Below are 17,074 nucleotides of genomic sequence, written 5' to 3' on the forward strand. Positions count from 1 at the left end.
CTCAGGGAAGGTGGCGGTGTCGAAGGATGTGTTGATGATGTCTCGCAGGTGGGGTGCGATGACAGCGTCGGCCTTGTTGAAGACGAAGTGAGGGCAGGGGTCAGTCGGTGATCCGGAATGGATGGAGTTCATCGTTTGGATGGTGTCTTCGGTGCTGATCGGGGTCCAGGCGTGGGGGGTGGTTGTTCGGTCCCGGTGTGCGTTGGTTGGTTGTTGAAGCTGTTGTGTATGTCTGCGATCTTGTTGTGGAAGTATGAAGCGAGGGAGTTGCAGAGGTCTTGCGATGGGGTGATGTCGCACAACACACCGTGGAAGATTTTTCACTGCTAGGACATTTAAAACGTATATAAATGTACTTTGTTAAAGACCATGCATCCTCCTCTAAGCACATTTTGAGACTACCTTAGAAGTGACTTACCAGCATTAAAAAAGACAGTTTTAGTCTGGTAAAAGGTTTATTTTAGCAGGTCAATCTTTTCACTTACCACTTTTGAGCTGCAGTTCACTGGTGACATTTTACTTTGAGGCCCCGGTACACACAGTACCATATACTTATACATATGTTAGCGATGCCACTTAGAGAGCGCCAAATATGTGTTCAGTTGTCAAGAGCACATAAACTTGGAGCTGGACGACAATGTTCGTACCATGTATTGCTCTATATTCACATACTTCGGTCATCTAGTTTTGGGCTTGGACGTCTGCAAGTTGTTTTATCAGAGGCAAGTCTTTCAAGTGACAAGATACACTACAACTCCTCCCTTAGTTGGCAATGTGCACGAGCCCAGACTCCATTTTGTTTTGTTTTCCAGTGTATTGGAGTGGCGAGTAAAGAAAGTATGGTGGCTATGTGCATTAATACATTAAGTTATTTAGTTATGGACGAGACCAGTGAAGTAATTATAGCAACAAACTTTCAAGAATGGTGGCCGCATGTGTATTTATAGCGTAACAGATGCTTACATGATAACGTTATCTGTTCGTAGCATGTGATGCGGTCAACATACATGCTCTGCTCAGACCATAAAGTAGTACCATTTTACAAGCGGCAGCTGGTGTGGGTGATGCAGATGCCAGAAAAGGTGCCTTGAGGATCGTTTGGCCAACCATTGCCTGTTGTCTAAGATAGCCACACAATGTTTAGGGATGGGTGTGTAAGGTGAGGTGTGGGTGGATGTTCGACAAAGCAGCTCTTTTGCATATGTCAGCTAATATTACCCAGAAAAGCCATGATTGAGGTCTTCTTGGTGCAGAATGTGCTCTGGGGATACCAGGGCTTTTAGCTTTACGATAGTACGTACGGTTGACTGCATTTCACTACCCACCTGGCGATGCCTGCTTCGGAGATGGGCTTTCCCTTGGGAGGTTTAGAAAAGGGTAAAAAAAAAAAAAACTGGTCAATTTTGCAAATGTGCTTGGCCCTGTCGGTATAGTACATGAGAGCCTGTACATCTGACGTCTAGAGCGTGAAGGCCTCTTTCCACTATAAAGTCTGGCAGAGTGATAAAGACAGAGTTCTATGGTTTGATTGAGGTAAAAAGCGGGAACCACCTAGGGAAGGAAAGTTTGTTTAGTCCCAAGTCCCAATCTACCTTCATGAACGAGGGCTTAAAGTTCACAAATACAAAATGATAGTATGGACTATGGCATACAACGAATATTATTTGGTTCTATCAATGTATTGCATTCATATATACACACACATATATATATTCAATCTCTGCTTGAGCCCAGGGCCTCCCGGGTTCAAACCAAAAGAAGCCGCAACTCCAGTCCAAGTATTTTTAAGAAACTGATAGATTTATTATTCAAATCGATACAGCATATTCCACAGCGTAAAACCAACGCGTTTCGTGAGCTCCCTACTCACTTGATCACGGTTGTTACAAACACTGTTTGCTGAGAATAATTTAAAATGGGAGACCCTCCTACCATCGGTCACATGATTCCAACCTTAGGTTTTCTTTAACACTATGGCCTTCTGGGACTTGTAGTATTCACATTGCCAAATGTTATTTCGTGTTATTTTCACAGAAAAACAAATTGTACACCACTTTTCTCCCTATTGGTTGACAATTTTTTAAAACATAAGTTTTATGACATTTGCAACAAGAATTTACTATGTACCGGAAAAACTCAATCATAATTTTAGGCAATTGAAATTAGAAACGACTTTTCCAAGAAGTATATATATATATATATATAATTCCATTTTTATATATAAACCAAATTTTTTTTTTTAAAGTTTACAAATACATATGAGATGTTATGGCCACAAGAAATGCTACCTTCCAGGATTAATTGTTGAAGAGAGCAAAGGCTCAAAATGAGTCCAGATAGTATGGCAAGAATTATATTGAGGTTCCTTACCAGTGCAGAAGAGGAGTCAATTTTTTGAGGTGGAGGGTCTTTTTTTCTGCCCTATAGGCAACCCTGGGGTACTATTGGGCAGTCTGATGACATGTCTACTGCAGCTTCTAGTACGAAGGAGTACATTTTGAGGACCCCGCTTTGAAGCCCGCCCTGTATTGTGGTCTCCAACAGGAGCCGCCCCTATGTCATGGGGTTTGAAGGGCACTCACAGCTATGCTGGGTCCGTTAAATTTTTTCAAACATCTGTTCAGCCCTCTAGTTGATTAATGTTCTCCATCGAAATGTAGGTTGAGCAGATGTTGCCTGCGATATGGAGCCAGCCATGCCACCCGATGAGGATTCGGATATGGATACCCCCATGGATGTGCTATCTGCAGCATCAATGGTGGTGGTAGAGATAATTTCCTCTTTTTTCATTATCTACTCTGCCCTCTTATAACTTGTCTGGCATGTGCTGCACTAGTGGACAAGCATGTTCACTTTGTGGAAGGTGGGCCACCTTGCAGTAAGTAGGGTTGTAGTGTCATCCGGGGCCAATGCCTTTGCAGGATAATAATACAAGTCTAGGTAACAACAGAAGTGTTGTGTGGTAAAAGACATCATAGTCGTCTAACGGGTCATCTGTGATTACAGGTTTAAATGGTGCCCCATAAGGCTTGCAGGGGCGAATAGCCTGCCTTCCCCATAAGAAGAGTGAGGGGACCCTGGCAGGGGGGTATGAAGGCAATGGAGGTGGTGACATGGGCAGGGGGGGGGGATAGAGGAACGAGGCGTTACCACTGTGCTTACAGTTTTAGGGTTGTGAACTGAAGGAGGCTCCAAAGCAAATCATTATAGAAACGTTAGCCTCCTCTTCCAAGGTGAAGTCTCCAAAAGATTTGGAGGGAACTCTATAGCTATCCAGTTTGGGGAAGAATAAGGCTTTACCTTGCATTCAACTCCTCCTGCAGTCTTTGGAAGATAGGTTGTTCCAAGTCATCCGACAATGCAGTCTATTAAATCCCCAGTACCAATGGCTGCTCTGGAAGATGCACAGGCCTTGGGATCGAGAAGGGCCTCTATGCCAGCCTAGGTGGCTTCAGCTCCCATGGTCATCGAGGTTTAGGGAGGATCTCGGGGCTCGGTGGACGAACAGGGTTCGTGCTCTGAAGCCTTTAGTCAGCAGTGCTGACCAAAGCCTGAAGGCGGTGGAGGCCCCAAAGGCTGTAGTGTTGGGAGGGCTCGAGGCCCTCCCAAAACTACAGTGCTTTGCCTCTACATGAGGCTTGGGGGGGGGGGGGCTGCTTGGTGTGCGTCGGGCCAACCATACTTACAGCCCTTGCACAGGGCTTCCTTCAAGGGATGGAGGTTGTCTTGGTGAGAACAACATCTTGGTCTTCCTCCTGAATGAAGTCTGAGGAACAGACTGCCGCCTCAGGACTTCGAGACAGGTGTCAAACGGTTGGCATCATCGACGTCGAGCGGGCCTGTTTCCAGAAGATATCCAGAGTGTGGTCAGTAGCTTGCCGCTGCATCTTTTGACGAGCTTCCCTTCTCACCTAACATTGTGGGGTCTTCTTCGAGCAGAAGGTGACAGAGGCCTGGCAAGCAGTGTCACCACAGTCAGGGGAGAGACAGTGGTTACAAACCTCATGGTGATCGACCAAAAATATTTGTCATGGCACTGGGTAGAGTATTGGACTGTTGCTTTTTCCATCACTAAGTGCATTCTTTGTTGAGAAACTGAAGACGGTGGGAGAGCGCCCCTGAAGAGGGGCTATGACACAAGCGCTAAGGAGCTGATGGATTAGTTGGTCTTCAGGCTGTCGCAGAGAGTAACGCTCATGATGTCTTTTTTTGGTTTCAAGTAGAAGTGTGGAGAATGTGTTAAAACTTGGGCCACAGTAGTATACTTCTGAACCAGATGGCGGGTATGGTGGCTATTGGAATCTAACAAGGAGCCAGTACCCAAGTGCACTGCAAACTCAGGAAAGAGCCACGATAAATGTTGGGACTCCATTTTCTTCAAAGAAAAACATCTTGTAAAAGTTCAATATCAGCACTAGATGGAAGAAGTATGTATCGACAGCAAAACATACTACAACAAACTGGTTACACAAAAAAAAGATGCAACAGTGTGGCAAATGAAAAAAGTCGTTCATGTAACACCTTTATGTAGCTGTGACATCACTTTCAGATGACACTTTTAGATGAAAAAACTCCGCTCCCATCTGTTCATTTATTAGCGACAAATTATTAATATTCAGGATCCTGCTCAAAGGTAGTTGGAACATTTCTGCGCATCTAGAGCCAATGAAATTTAGACAAACCGATCATAGTCACTTTTGTCACACAGTTGTAAAACAGTTCCAACTTTTTTGTATTGAAATATAAAAAATGATTCATAAAATATATAACATAATGAAAAGTAGTCTGGCTTGGCAAGAAAGAATCACTTACTAGATAGGCTTTCAAAAGTGCGTGTTCATTTTGACAAATGACCTTATCTCTTATGCAGCTTTTTTAAATTCTAGCATTAAAAAAATCCCCCAGCCCAAAATGACAGAACGCTCAGTGCATAAATGGACATACATCTCAAAGAAAACCTTTATTGTACTTCCGCAACATTACACTATAAAAACTCCCATCTCCAGTAAAACCACCTACTCTGTACCCTACAAAAATAGTACACCGACTCAATGTGCACGCATGTCAAGCAGATCCAGAAACCTACATAATTGTTCACAAATTGCATGCTTCGTTCTAATTTCCTCTCGTCTACGTTTCCCTCAAACTTATAGCAACATCTGACTGGTTAATTCAACAGTCGGGCCCAACAGTTAAAGGACAATTTTCACAAAAATATAACGTTTTTCTCAAACATTCCAGTAGCGCTTGTGTTCCGGTTTTAAAAGTCTGAAGACCAATGTTGGTGCACAAGAAAAAAAAATATACATACATATTTGAATTAACTACATACTGTGTTATATATAGATGGAAAAAAAGTCTACCACTTCTAGGTGCATTAAGAAAATAACTTAATATGCATGTAGTAGAAGCAAGTACAAAATTCAACGGACAACATCATATGTTGCATCTATCCGATTGAATGAGTCAGGCATTAAAAACAAGCTTCCCCCTCCCCCAAGACATTTCAATGTGCCATATCGGTATTTACAATTCAAATAAAATTTTCTAAAGACAAAAAGTGTCAAACATTTTAAGTGCTTATGTTGAGGTTTAAAAAGTCTGACTTTTGGTGCACAAAAAAAAAAAAGAAGATATATAGACACATATTTGAAGCTACATACTTTATACATATCCTTGGGAGGAACAAATCTACCACTAAAGGTGCACTAAGAAAAGAACTTAGAACGCATTTAGTAGAAATAAGTACAAAATTAAACGCACAACACCCTATGTTGTATCTATCCAACTGAATGAGTTAGGCATTAATCACAAGCCGCTCCCCTCTCCCCCCAAGATATTTAAATGTGACCTATCTGTATTTACAATTAAAATAAAATTCTTCAAAAAAATTAAACTTTTTTTGCTAAACATTCTAATAGTGCTTATGTTGAGGTTTAAAAAGTCTAAAGACTTTTGGTGCACGTCAAGAAAATAGATATATATTTGAATAAACTGCATACTGTATACATAGTTGGAAAAAATATCTACCACTAAAAGGTGCACTAAGAAAAGAACTTACAATGCATGCAGTAAAAACAAAGTACAAAATTCTAAACACATCCTAATCTGCATCTATATGACAGTCAGTAATTAATCACAAGCCGCCCCCTCCCACAAGACATTTTAATGTGTTGTAACCGTATTTAAAATTCAAATAACATTTTAACAAAAAAAATATTTTCAAACATTCTGTTAGTGCTTATGTTGAGGTTTAAAAAGTCTGAAGACTTTTGGTGCATATGAAAAAAAATATATAGCTACATATTTTATTGGACTTCATACATATAATTTTTTTTAAATCTACCACTAAAAGGTGCAGTAAAATAAAGTAGGATACGTTGAAGAAACAAGTAAAAAAATGTATTTCGCATCTGTCCGTTTAAATGAGTGATGCATTAAACGCAAGCTCCGCCCCCCCCCATCAAGGCATTTTTATGTGCCACATTCACCAACCTAGATACAAAAAAATAATTCAGCATGGAGATATCATTTTAGATTACCTGCTTAAAAAACTTTGCAGTGCTTGCTTTGCTTGAGTTCCTTGGGAATTCTTCCTCCCACATCACTATGTTATCACTGTATACCTAACATGGTTTGAAGCCCCTTATGTGACAGGGAACTGCACTGAGTAGAGTGGTGGGGCACAGATCAACAATGCAGAGAGCATTTCAGCCCATATTATGACAAGTGTGTCACTGATCTTGAGACTACTATGGTACTAAGGAGGCATCAGAGATTTGAAGCTGCTCTCGAGTAAGCAGTTTCCTTCAAGAAGGCAAGGGAGTCGCTGTTTAGCAGCTCTGCCAGGCGAAATAGTCTAAAGGAAAACAATTACACCATCCATAAAGTAGCAATAAAGCATGTTCACTACTGCTGGACAACAGGATACAATTTATTACTGTGGGTGTCAAAATAGCGTACTTGAGAAGCAGTGTTAAACTGGAAGTTCTCTGAGCTACTCAACAGACACGGTTCAGCTAGCAAATGCTCATGCTCCGAGAACTGCTATTCGCTTTATGAACATCATGGACAACCGTTGTAATCTGAAAGCTTCAGCATCAAATTTAGTTTGACCAAAGTAGCTCAGAAGGGAGTATGCAGCAATACACCCTGGGACACAACAAATCGGATTCCTGCATGCTGCACTTGATCATGGAAGATCAGAACTTTGAATGTAATGCCAAGAATGTAAAACTTCTTACACTATTAGATTGTTTAAGGGGTCATTAATTTAAGCTAATTGATTTTGCTAAATTACCGAATTTGGAATTGGTGTACTGATTGAATGCTAATGCTTAAACAAGAATAAATATGTACTGTGCACTGAAGAATGAACAAAAATGGGACTAGGAAGAGCAGGTTACTTAATTTTACTGGTAAACTGAAATAATGAGTGGACTGTCACCTTGTAATTAGCCTTCAGCTTCAACAAAATAAGTATATGATGATCTGCCCATTGGCGATTCAAAAAATACTTGGGCAAACTGTAACTGTGTGATTGGTGCGTCATCTCTAGCGAGAACGAATGTTTAATAGAGATATCATGAAGTGCCTGTAATTCAACAAGACTGATTTCATGATCTGCAACTTTAAGCTTATCGATTATCTTCACTTACAAGTCCATGTCCACACAGAAGTTCCATGTACATCTCATTCAAAAACTAGATGGGACACTGATGCCTTTTCAAATAACTCCAATAGATATGCAGTAAATAATGTTTTTTTTAAGTGCACAGCAAAAAAAATGGTATGTCCAGAATACAAAATAAATTGATGGGGGAACCAATGGGAAAAATAAATAGAACTTGCTCTCATCAGAAAAATACTTGTCATTTTAAGGTGAAAGAGGATGACGGTGTTCCGAAATTGTCCATTTTACACCTCCTGTCTCCGCATCATAGAGGGTGGAAGAAATCCAGGAGAGAGTTAGAAGTTTCTTCCAAATAAAAAGAGACAACACTTATATTGTGGCACCTGCCAGGATTTCTTCTACCCTATTTCCTGCCTCCCCCAGCTTCAAAGTATACATGCATTCAGAATCTTTCCCAAAGTTAGTTATTACGAAGTCTCTGACTCCTTGCCTTGTATACCTCAATCAAGAGGTCCTTCACATATTGAATTTCTCGCTCGATAGAATCAGACTTCTCTTTCAGCTCACGATTGCGAACCTCCAAACACTGGCACTCTTCATCTAGGGCATCATATTCGGCCCGTTTCCGTTGGCGGTATCTCAAGGCTGCTGTCTTGTTTTGGTCTCTTTTCTTCTGCTTGCGGTCCCCTTTCTGTGGGGAAGAGGTGGAGCTGGCGATGCTACAAGTGTCTGAACTGATAGGGCAGTCATAGGGCGTCGGCCAGCGGCTCGCCCTCTTGGTTTGTGCTGGCGGGTCGGTGTCACCATGGTTGCTAAGGTCGCTGAAGTCCTGCAGGTCTTCTCTGTGAAATTCACCAGGAACATTGCAGTACAAGTTGAGAAGATCCAGGCAGCCGGAGTCTAGAGTCTCCAGTGGGGCTGTGGTACCGGCAGTCGCTGAAGCGGTTGCCTCCACCACAGCCATTAAGGCCTGGAACTCTCCATGTCTTCCCTCTGGTTCATGATTAGGGAACTGGAAGTGGATCTCCCCAGAGGGCGGGGTACTGGGTGCTACTTGATCTGGCACCACAGGCAGACCTGGAGATAGAGACTCCTCCAGGAAGTAGTCCTCCATCTGCTCAAGTTCCTTCTTCAGGAGCGTTGTCATGGTCTCCAGGTCTGGAGCCTGGGGAGTCGGCAGGGAAGGGTCCATTGTCATTGGCAGGAAAGCAGAAAAATCCACTCTCTCTGTCATCCAGTCTGTGAATCCATCACCTGTAAATTTGAAGGGAAAAACAGAGGTTGGATCAGAATTCCTATACCCTTAGTTTGTGATAGTCACAGAACTCTGCCAGGCTGTGGCTTACAACCAACTGGTTCTACTTTTGGCAGACCCTTTTTTTTGCTTATGAATTTAAGTCGAAACTAGTGAAGTTTCTAAATGCAGGTGGTCACTGAGGCTAAATTATGTGACATGTACAACTCTGCTACAACTTTTTTCTCTCTAAATGCTACATGTGCAGCTAAGATTCGCATGCCATGGTTACAATTTAAACTCATTGTGCTACCCATGACCACACCAAAGGACCATAGTTCTCAGTACTGAACAAAAATGAGTGTGGAGTCGAGCTGTACTTCATTACATGAACAGAGAAGTTAGGGTCTGTGTACCTCTACCAATTCGGCTGCAAATCAGAAAGTCACCTGGAAAGAGCTGCACAAACCATTAGATGAGTAAAGGTGCTCTTCGCCTCATGAGTCAATGTTTCGTGACCCTGGTACATATACTGTTTTACATTGAAAATGGACTGTTGAATAAGTAAAAAAAAATAATAAAAAAAATAATAAAGAAACAAAGGCCCTAACCTTAGACACAGGACTATGGCACACGCACCTCAAAAAACAACCAACCATTGGTTTACCTGCCAGGCCACCGGGCTCCGCCCTATGGGCGTGCCCCACTTCCTCCATAGGTACTGCCATATGTTCACAGTGGATTCCGTGTGCAGGAAACTTCATAAGCTCCGCCCGCCAGGGGAGAGCGCTAACTGGCAACATAGACATGTCCAGGTCGAAGTTTAGGGCCATGAGGTGAGACATTGTGGCCATTGTGGTTCAGATCTGCGCCAAAAGGAGAATTAGGAATACCAGACTGCAACTTGGAGACGCAATTCCTGCTGTAGGTGGCTGCGGCAGGTGCAAAGAATGAACTGAAAGACCTGTAATAATGGCAGAAGATGAGAATTTTTATTAAGCATGTTTAGTCAGCAGTAGAAAGTTTACAAAAACTATTAACAACATACTTGGCTCCACCTACATGCCTATTTTCTTTTACCTTTTCTTACAAAAATGCACTAACCCCCCACCCCCTTATGTTCTCTGGATGTAGTTTTTCACACACTATACTAACTAGTGAACAATCATTTTTATTAACCAGATAAAAATACCATTTTATTGCCATATTCTTCACACTGATATAATAGCTCTTTTTTCTTCCTATGGATCATTTTTATGAACAGCAGTATAACCTGGTAATTATTTACAGAGGGCTTCCCTTAAAATCATAACATTTATCTGATCAGTCCCCCCTCCCACACACACCACCAGAGGCTTTTGGTGTCCAAATTAAAGCTAAGCGGGGTGTTGAAAGCCCGCCCTACGACAGCTGGGATCCAGCCACAAAGAAGTGGGACACAAAGCAAAAACACAGCTAACCCTTTAGTGACAAAGCTTTATTAAACAGCCTCTTTGGGTGGTGCGGTATACCATAGCATTATAATTGTAATTTCCCCCCACACTGAAGAGTTTAAGCATTGGATACAAACAAGCCATCCCAAAAACAATATTCCTCAACAAAGACTACAAGTGGAAAGTAACATGGCATACCCCCGCTGCCTCCATCCATTCAGTTCTAGGTTCAGAACCAATTTAGCCATTTCCTTAAACTCTACTGACATGCTGGAGTAATTTTATCTTATGCAGAATATATATTATATATATATATATATATATATATATATATATATATCCAACTCCTGTGTTTGGCGCGAAGCATAAGTGGCCACTTGCAGCGGCGGGCCAGGACGGGAGCGCCACTCCCTTTGTTTTCAAAGCACACGTCCTCCACTCTCAAGAACGACGTCCAGGCCAGCTCGTGAGCAAGGGAAGTGGTTCCCGAAACGTTGAGTGGGCTGTGAAATAAACACCGGTTTTTTAAACTAAGCTGGCCTGGACGTCGTTCTTGAGAGTGGAGGACGTGTGCTTTGAAAATATATATATATATATATATACATATACACACACACACATATATACATATACACACACACCCCTATACTGCCAACTTTATGTATTGCTTAGATAGCATAGCTGCCAAAGTTTTGTTGTGCTTTACTTTCTACCTCAGTTCACTGAAATGCATCTGTTCCATTTAGGACTTTTCACCAAGAAGTATTTATAATGCATAGGTTTGTTAAACCTAAACAGGAAAGAATCCATACTTCTAGTATATGGGCAATAAAGTCAAGGCTCAAAATACTGGGAGTTAATGAAAGGCTCACCAACGTAACATAATTCCATCCTGAATAGATGGAAACATAATGTGTCCAAAGAAACTTCACCTAAACTGGTGAAGCCTAAACAAACTGTGCCTTCAAAGCTTCCATTTGCTCTAAATTCTAATTCACCCTTTTCAGATTCCCATTATACCAATGAACACAAGTGCCCTTTGCTCAGCTGTGAGTACATTTCTGGATTACTCTTTGAACAGCCTCCAATTTCATTGGTACTGACAGATTTAATGCCCTGAAAATAAATTTAGAAAAATCCATTGCACCCTTAAAAGCAGAGCCATTTCAAAATAACATCCTCCCCCCATAAAAGATCAATAAAATAACTAAAGCTTGCGATACAGTTCTTGTAAAGCATATAAACACTCCATTATATTGTGCTCTTTAGAACAAAACTAGTGTTATTTTCAGAAGAATAAAATCAAGCTACCTTCATAAATGGTATAAAAACAACTCACTCAAATACAAATATACAGTTTTATACACTTTTTTTGTATTTTATGTTGCACCTTTGCACAACATGTAGATCCGGTTATAAGTAGCATATCTTGCAATAATCTTATTTTACACCTACGTCCGTTTTTAACAATTCGGCCTACAATCCATACAACAAGGCAACGATAAGTAACTTTACAATGCCTTAGATTGGTATTCACACAAAAAAAATGCTAACGTAGGTGAAAAGTGATGTTACTTACACCACGCCAAACTCACACTAGTGGCAGTAAAATCAAAAACAAACAAAAAAAACTGTAGAAGATAAAAACATTTTTCTTTGACCCCAAAATGTTTCCACAACATACCTTCTCTTCCGCCACCCACCCTGTGATGATGGGGCTGATAGCAATTCCTTCTCACGCTTACCGCCATTTAATCCACCGATATGTACTTTAAACTTAGAACTGGCTAAGGTGTCCGGATGATTTGCATAACTTTTGTTAGTTTCCATAAAGTGCGTACCAGGCGGGTCCCCGATAACTATTATCTTATGCTCCACCTTTAATAGTGTTAATATTTGAAGAGCATAATTATGACAAACTACTTCCACTGCGGTGCTTCATTTGTACCTGACAAAGCAATTTCAGTAGTTTAGATGCGTACCTTATGCATGCACAGAATGTGTATATATAGGGTGCATATTTATTGCATTTATGCATAATTTACTTACACGCTCATAAAATACACACTTGTTTTTGTCAAGCGTCATGTTTTATGGCGAGACTTAGGCTCGCGTGCCTTTGTTGGGCACTGAATTACTTTATGGGTCCACGAAATATAAGCGTGTGGAAAGTGCTGTTTCTGGATCATATGCATAATTGCTCGCGAGAGCAGATACATCTTTGGATTTGATTAGCATGACCTATGGTGATATGGCTTATGTATCTGGCTTGATTGTGGTGGCACTCCCTGTAACGTTTCTGTTGCAAAATCCACAAGTTTCATGAACTTGATATTTGTATTGCTTTCTCCTGGGTATTTTTTAAAGAATGACTGTGTTAGACGGCATTCGGATGGCGCAATTATAAAAACATTTTTAAAGATGCATATTTTGTTTACGACCGTTTGAGAAAGTTCAACAATGATACACTAATTTCCAAAGAATAAATAGAAATATTAAACTGTGGATTTCTCCATCGTAAGTCAACCCAATAGATTTTCCAGAGGGACCAGTTAAGTGGCTTACATTTTTTACCGTTAAAGATGTGAAAAAAAAGAAGAAGAAGGTTAGAAGCATCATGAAAGCAGATGCCATAAAAATAAATGCCATGAATCCCTGAGCACATAAATAAATCAAGCAGTATGTCTCTACATATTTCCATACCCCCTCATTAGAATCCACGAGTTATGGCAGTTTTGATAATTTACTTCAATATCTTAAAGATTACATGGGGAATCCAGAATGAGTTGTCTGACCAGGTGTTCTTTGGTGGTAAGTGTTAAACGTTTGCAGGCTTTTCTTCCACTACGTATTATGTACAGTACAGGCTGCCTGAGTGTGGCAATACAACTAATTATATGATACCCCATTCTGCACCCACTAGATACCATGAAATAGGCGCCTCACACTCAACATAAACAAAATCCAAGACACCCGAGAAGCAGTCTTTTACAAATCCAGGTTGACCGACTGACCACCCTTTAATGAGCTACGAGACAGGGATCAAATAATGCTTCCCCTGTGACAAGATCCCACTTTAAAAAAAAATATTTAAAGAGTTTTATATAGCTCAAACTAGATCCGTGCTATCGGGTATCAGAGCGCTTTACATGAGCACCAATTTCGTTGGAGATGGACACGTTCTTTTTTTATTTTGCTAGGCATGGGTTGATTAAGTGATTTGCCCAGAATCACAGGACGTTGAGCGTCGTTGCCGAGACAAACCCGGTTCAGTCCCTTCGAGGTCAACCGCTCTAGCCTTAAGGCTACATCCTCTCCCCAAGAAAGTATGCTAGGCAGCTGGATGTCCAAAACTGCACTCAAAAGACTTTCCTCTTTATTGAGGGGGGGCCGTAGACACGTTCCGTTCAAGCCTGCACGCCCCCACTATACTTCACTGTACTCCAGTACAGGTCGCTTTGCCTTGCCCCTCCCCCTTTGTAGGCCACACCACTCTCCTTCGTTTCATGTTAGTTGTTTTGTGTAGCAACAGTAGGGCAGCATTCAAGGGCGACAACGAAGGAGAACAACAACCGAACATCTCCTGGGACCTGTCTGCACCTGCTGTTGAGCAAGAGATCTACCCTTTCCCCTCCGCCGTTGAGAATAAAAGTACCAGTTTGCCCAAAATTAACTGTTACAAAAGAAACTAACTAAAGATCTAAAAGTATATGAGATGGATTAGAAAAGGTTTAATAACAGAACCAAACGTCAGATTTTTTGCTGGCGATAGTTGATGAAGGACTTAAGACTAGATAGATGGGTAAACGTTTTTAACCATCAATTGAGCATTTTAAAACGGTGGAGATGGGGTAAGTTAGGAAGTGGTTGAAAGAGCCGATTAGTTGTTCAAAACTGCGTGTACCGGCTAATTGAATGAGCAACGTAGGCCAAATGGACAGAGAAATGGAGCTATAACGAGACGCATGTTTTCTACACCCAGATTTTGAAACGATAAACATTTATACTACGATGTTGGTTGTATGTGGCTTTGTTGTCAACTAATGGCGTCACTGCCTAAGGAACTTGAAATGTACAAGTACAGGGCATAATGAAAAGTTTGCCTCACGGGACCATGGGGTTAGTGCACGTCCACAGCGTACAAGGATGACATTTGCTAAACCTGCCCCTTTCGAAGTTACTCTGCCTCTTTCAAAGTTACAGGGAATTGTTCCTACCGACGAACTGCAATGTTAACTTTAAGGGTACGGTAATCCACCCGAGATTCTTGCTGGAAAAAAAAAAAAAATTCGGAAGACTACGCTGCGTACCGGAAACATGAACTCATAAAAACTGACAGTGAATCGCACACTTAAATATGCCAAGTCCCTCAAGAGCAGGGAGCGTCTTCTAAATGTCTTAGAAAGGCAGATCGTATACCCAATGTATCTCGTGTGCTTATCCTAAACACGTTTGATACAACCATCAGACCCAACTGAGCCTACTTACTGTCACCAAACTGATCCACATGGATAAAGCAGGCCCATTACAACCAATGTTGGCATGGTTTTAGGGCTTCTTCGCAGGGTGGGCCCTACACGGGGTGACCGGGACAGCGCCCTGGGGTTTGTGGGTTGGATCGTTGCGGTGTGATGGCAATATGTGGAGGAGATTGGAAGGGGACAGGGGTTGGATGGGGTGCTAACAATTACGCGGAGATACATTAATGGCTGGCTACAAAGTCTTTAACGGGTCCCGATGGAGACCGAGTGGGATGGACATGCTACTGTTTGTACATTAAATAAGGCACCTCCGTGTTCCGCCCATGGGAATAATGGCGGCCCGTGCCCAAGGCCGGCCCTGCCTCTACGGAGTTTGGCAACAGCGGCTTTGTTTACCTAAAAGGGTTTAAATTGCTTTAATTCCGCTGAAAGCAATGATTTGTAAAATTACAATTCTGAAAATGCGTCCAGTGTCAGAATTCCCATACACATTATAAACAAACATTAACAGAAAAAGATCAGCTACTCACTCCATGGTGGCAGGCAGTACGAGGGCAGCACAAGTGTAGCGCACACTTGTCGGACTCGGTGCAGGTCTAGAAAGCCATGGTACGCGGTGGCCGGTGTCGGTGGGTCTCTCGCTGATGTTCTCTAGTCTTGGATCAGATGACGGTATGACTAATCCCTCCCCGGCTCTGGGATGTGTACCTCACCGCAGGCTGACGTCAGCGCGAGGATCACTCCGCCACCAAATACACTGGTAGCGTTGCCACTGTTACTGTAGGTGGAAGGCCGCGCCCAGGATGACATCAGCTGCTCGGTGGATAGTCACCCGCCCGTGCTGAAGTGTTCTTCCGCCACTTTTACTAAAGTATTTTAGTCTTCGGCGTTGCATTTATACAACATCGTAAATAAGGCTGAATATATTTCCTTCTGGAAATGTCTTGTTTTTTTCTTGTATGTCTACTTAGTGCTCTCTAAAACTTACTGCTAAAATTATGAGGTCGGGGAGGGTGGGGGTACATTTATCACTTAGATTTATAATCCTTATGCCCCTCCCCTTTCCCCAGCACAATGCCTACTATAAACTGTACTGCTTAATTATTTGATATTACAGTGGGGCAAGGGTCGACACTGGTTATCGTAATGTGCGTATAAGGGGACTATTTTACTTTGCCTATCCTTTCAGCTTTAAATTGTGACGTTCGTGTCTTTTTGGTACAGTCCGCTGTGATGGGGAAGTACTTTGTACTTTCTTCTGGTAGGAGCCAGTCTGGGTGGGTTATGTTTCTTTCGGATAGTGTCCGTGGTGAGGAAGACCATATCTTTTACATTTAATACAGTTTGACATGAGGAATATGTCCCCGTGGCGTTTAGTCGGCTGTTATAAGGATACTTTATTTTCTCTTTTGATACAGTCACTTCTGATGGACCCTTGTGTTCTTGGTACGTTCCATGTCGATTGCAGCTAGGTTACATCAGCCGTCTGCAAGGAGAAAGTGGGTGGAAGGAGGAGCGAGTTGAGTTGTTCCGCTCACTGCGGTTGGTAGCGATACCATGAGCCGATAGGTTGTTCATTGGGGGACTTGTTAATGAGTGGCATGTCCAGCAGGTGTGCTTGTGACTCGGCTCTAATTGGGGGCGGGGCAGGCTGTAGCCATTTTTTTCTGAGTTTTATATAGCGGGAAAGTTGTGGGGCGCTTTAAGTGATCACCAGTTACATTATACAAGGACCAGTGCTTGAAATGAAAAAATAGAAGTGCAGGTACTAGAGTACCTGCTTGTTTCTGAGAAGTGTAAGTACTCTCCAATTAAAAGTATAGCATTTCACTTAAGAAGTGCCAGTACTCCCCACTCTCAAAATTAACAAGCATTGGCATAGTCCAGTGTTTCCCAATCTGTGCGCCGTGGCACCCCATTGCGGCATCAACACTTTGCAGGGGAGCCGCGCACCAAACACACAGCTTGGGAACAACTGCACCACTGTAGGGTGTAACACTACCTGTATTTTTAGAACCGAATGTGTAGTGTATTAAGAGAAAGGCACTGCTCAAACTTGTTTAGGCATTTCTGTAGGGAAGTTCTGAGACTGCTCAAATATTTCAAAATTTGCAAACATTCGTGACAAGAATTTTCAATTCTATTAAGGACTAGGAGGCAAGGATTATGCTTTCTCATTTCTTTAATGAAATGCTCAGCAGCCAATAAAAACAAAAAACTAAATTTCCCATGAACACCAGGGAATGACCATAGAGATTATGCTATAAAAGGGTCAAACATTAGTCCTTCTTCC

At 41.9% G+C, this 17,074-nt stretch overlaps 1 protein-coding gene across 1 annotated transcript; it reads right to left on the reverse strand.

Moving 5' to 3' along the window:
- Positions 1 to 4,941: 4,941 nt before the first annotated feature.
- Positions 4,942 to 15,974, reverse strand: ATF5 (activating transcription factor 5). The gene is made up of 3 exons (XM_078654819.1): positions 15,312 to 15,974; positions 9,535 to 9,831; positions 4,942 to 8,887 (listed from the first exon to the last, which is right to left on the reverse strand). Exons 2-3 carry the CDS (start codon positions 9,719 to 9,721, stop codon positions 8,094 to 8,096), a joined length of 981 nt encoding a protein of 326 aa, XP_078510945.1. The 5' UTR covers positions 9,722 to 9,831; positions 15,312 to 15,974; the 3' UTR covers positions 4,942 to 8,093.
- Positions 15,975 to 17,074: the final 1,100 nt, after the last annotated feature.

Source organism: Lissotriton helveticus, chromosome 7 (genome assembly GCF_964261635.1).
Source record: "Lissotriton helveticus chromosome 7, aLisHel1.1, whole genome shotgun sequence".
In the NCBI taxonomy this organism is placed as follows: Eukaryota; Metazoa; Chordata; class Amphibia; order Caudata; family Salamandridae; genus Lissotriton; species Lissotriton helveticus.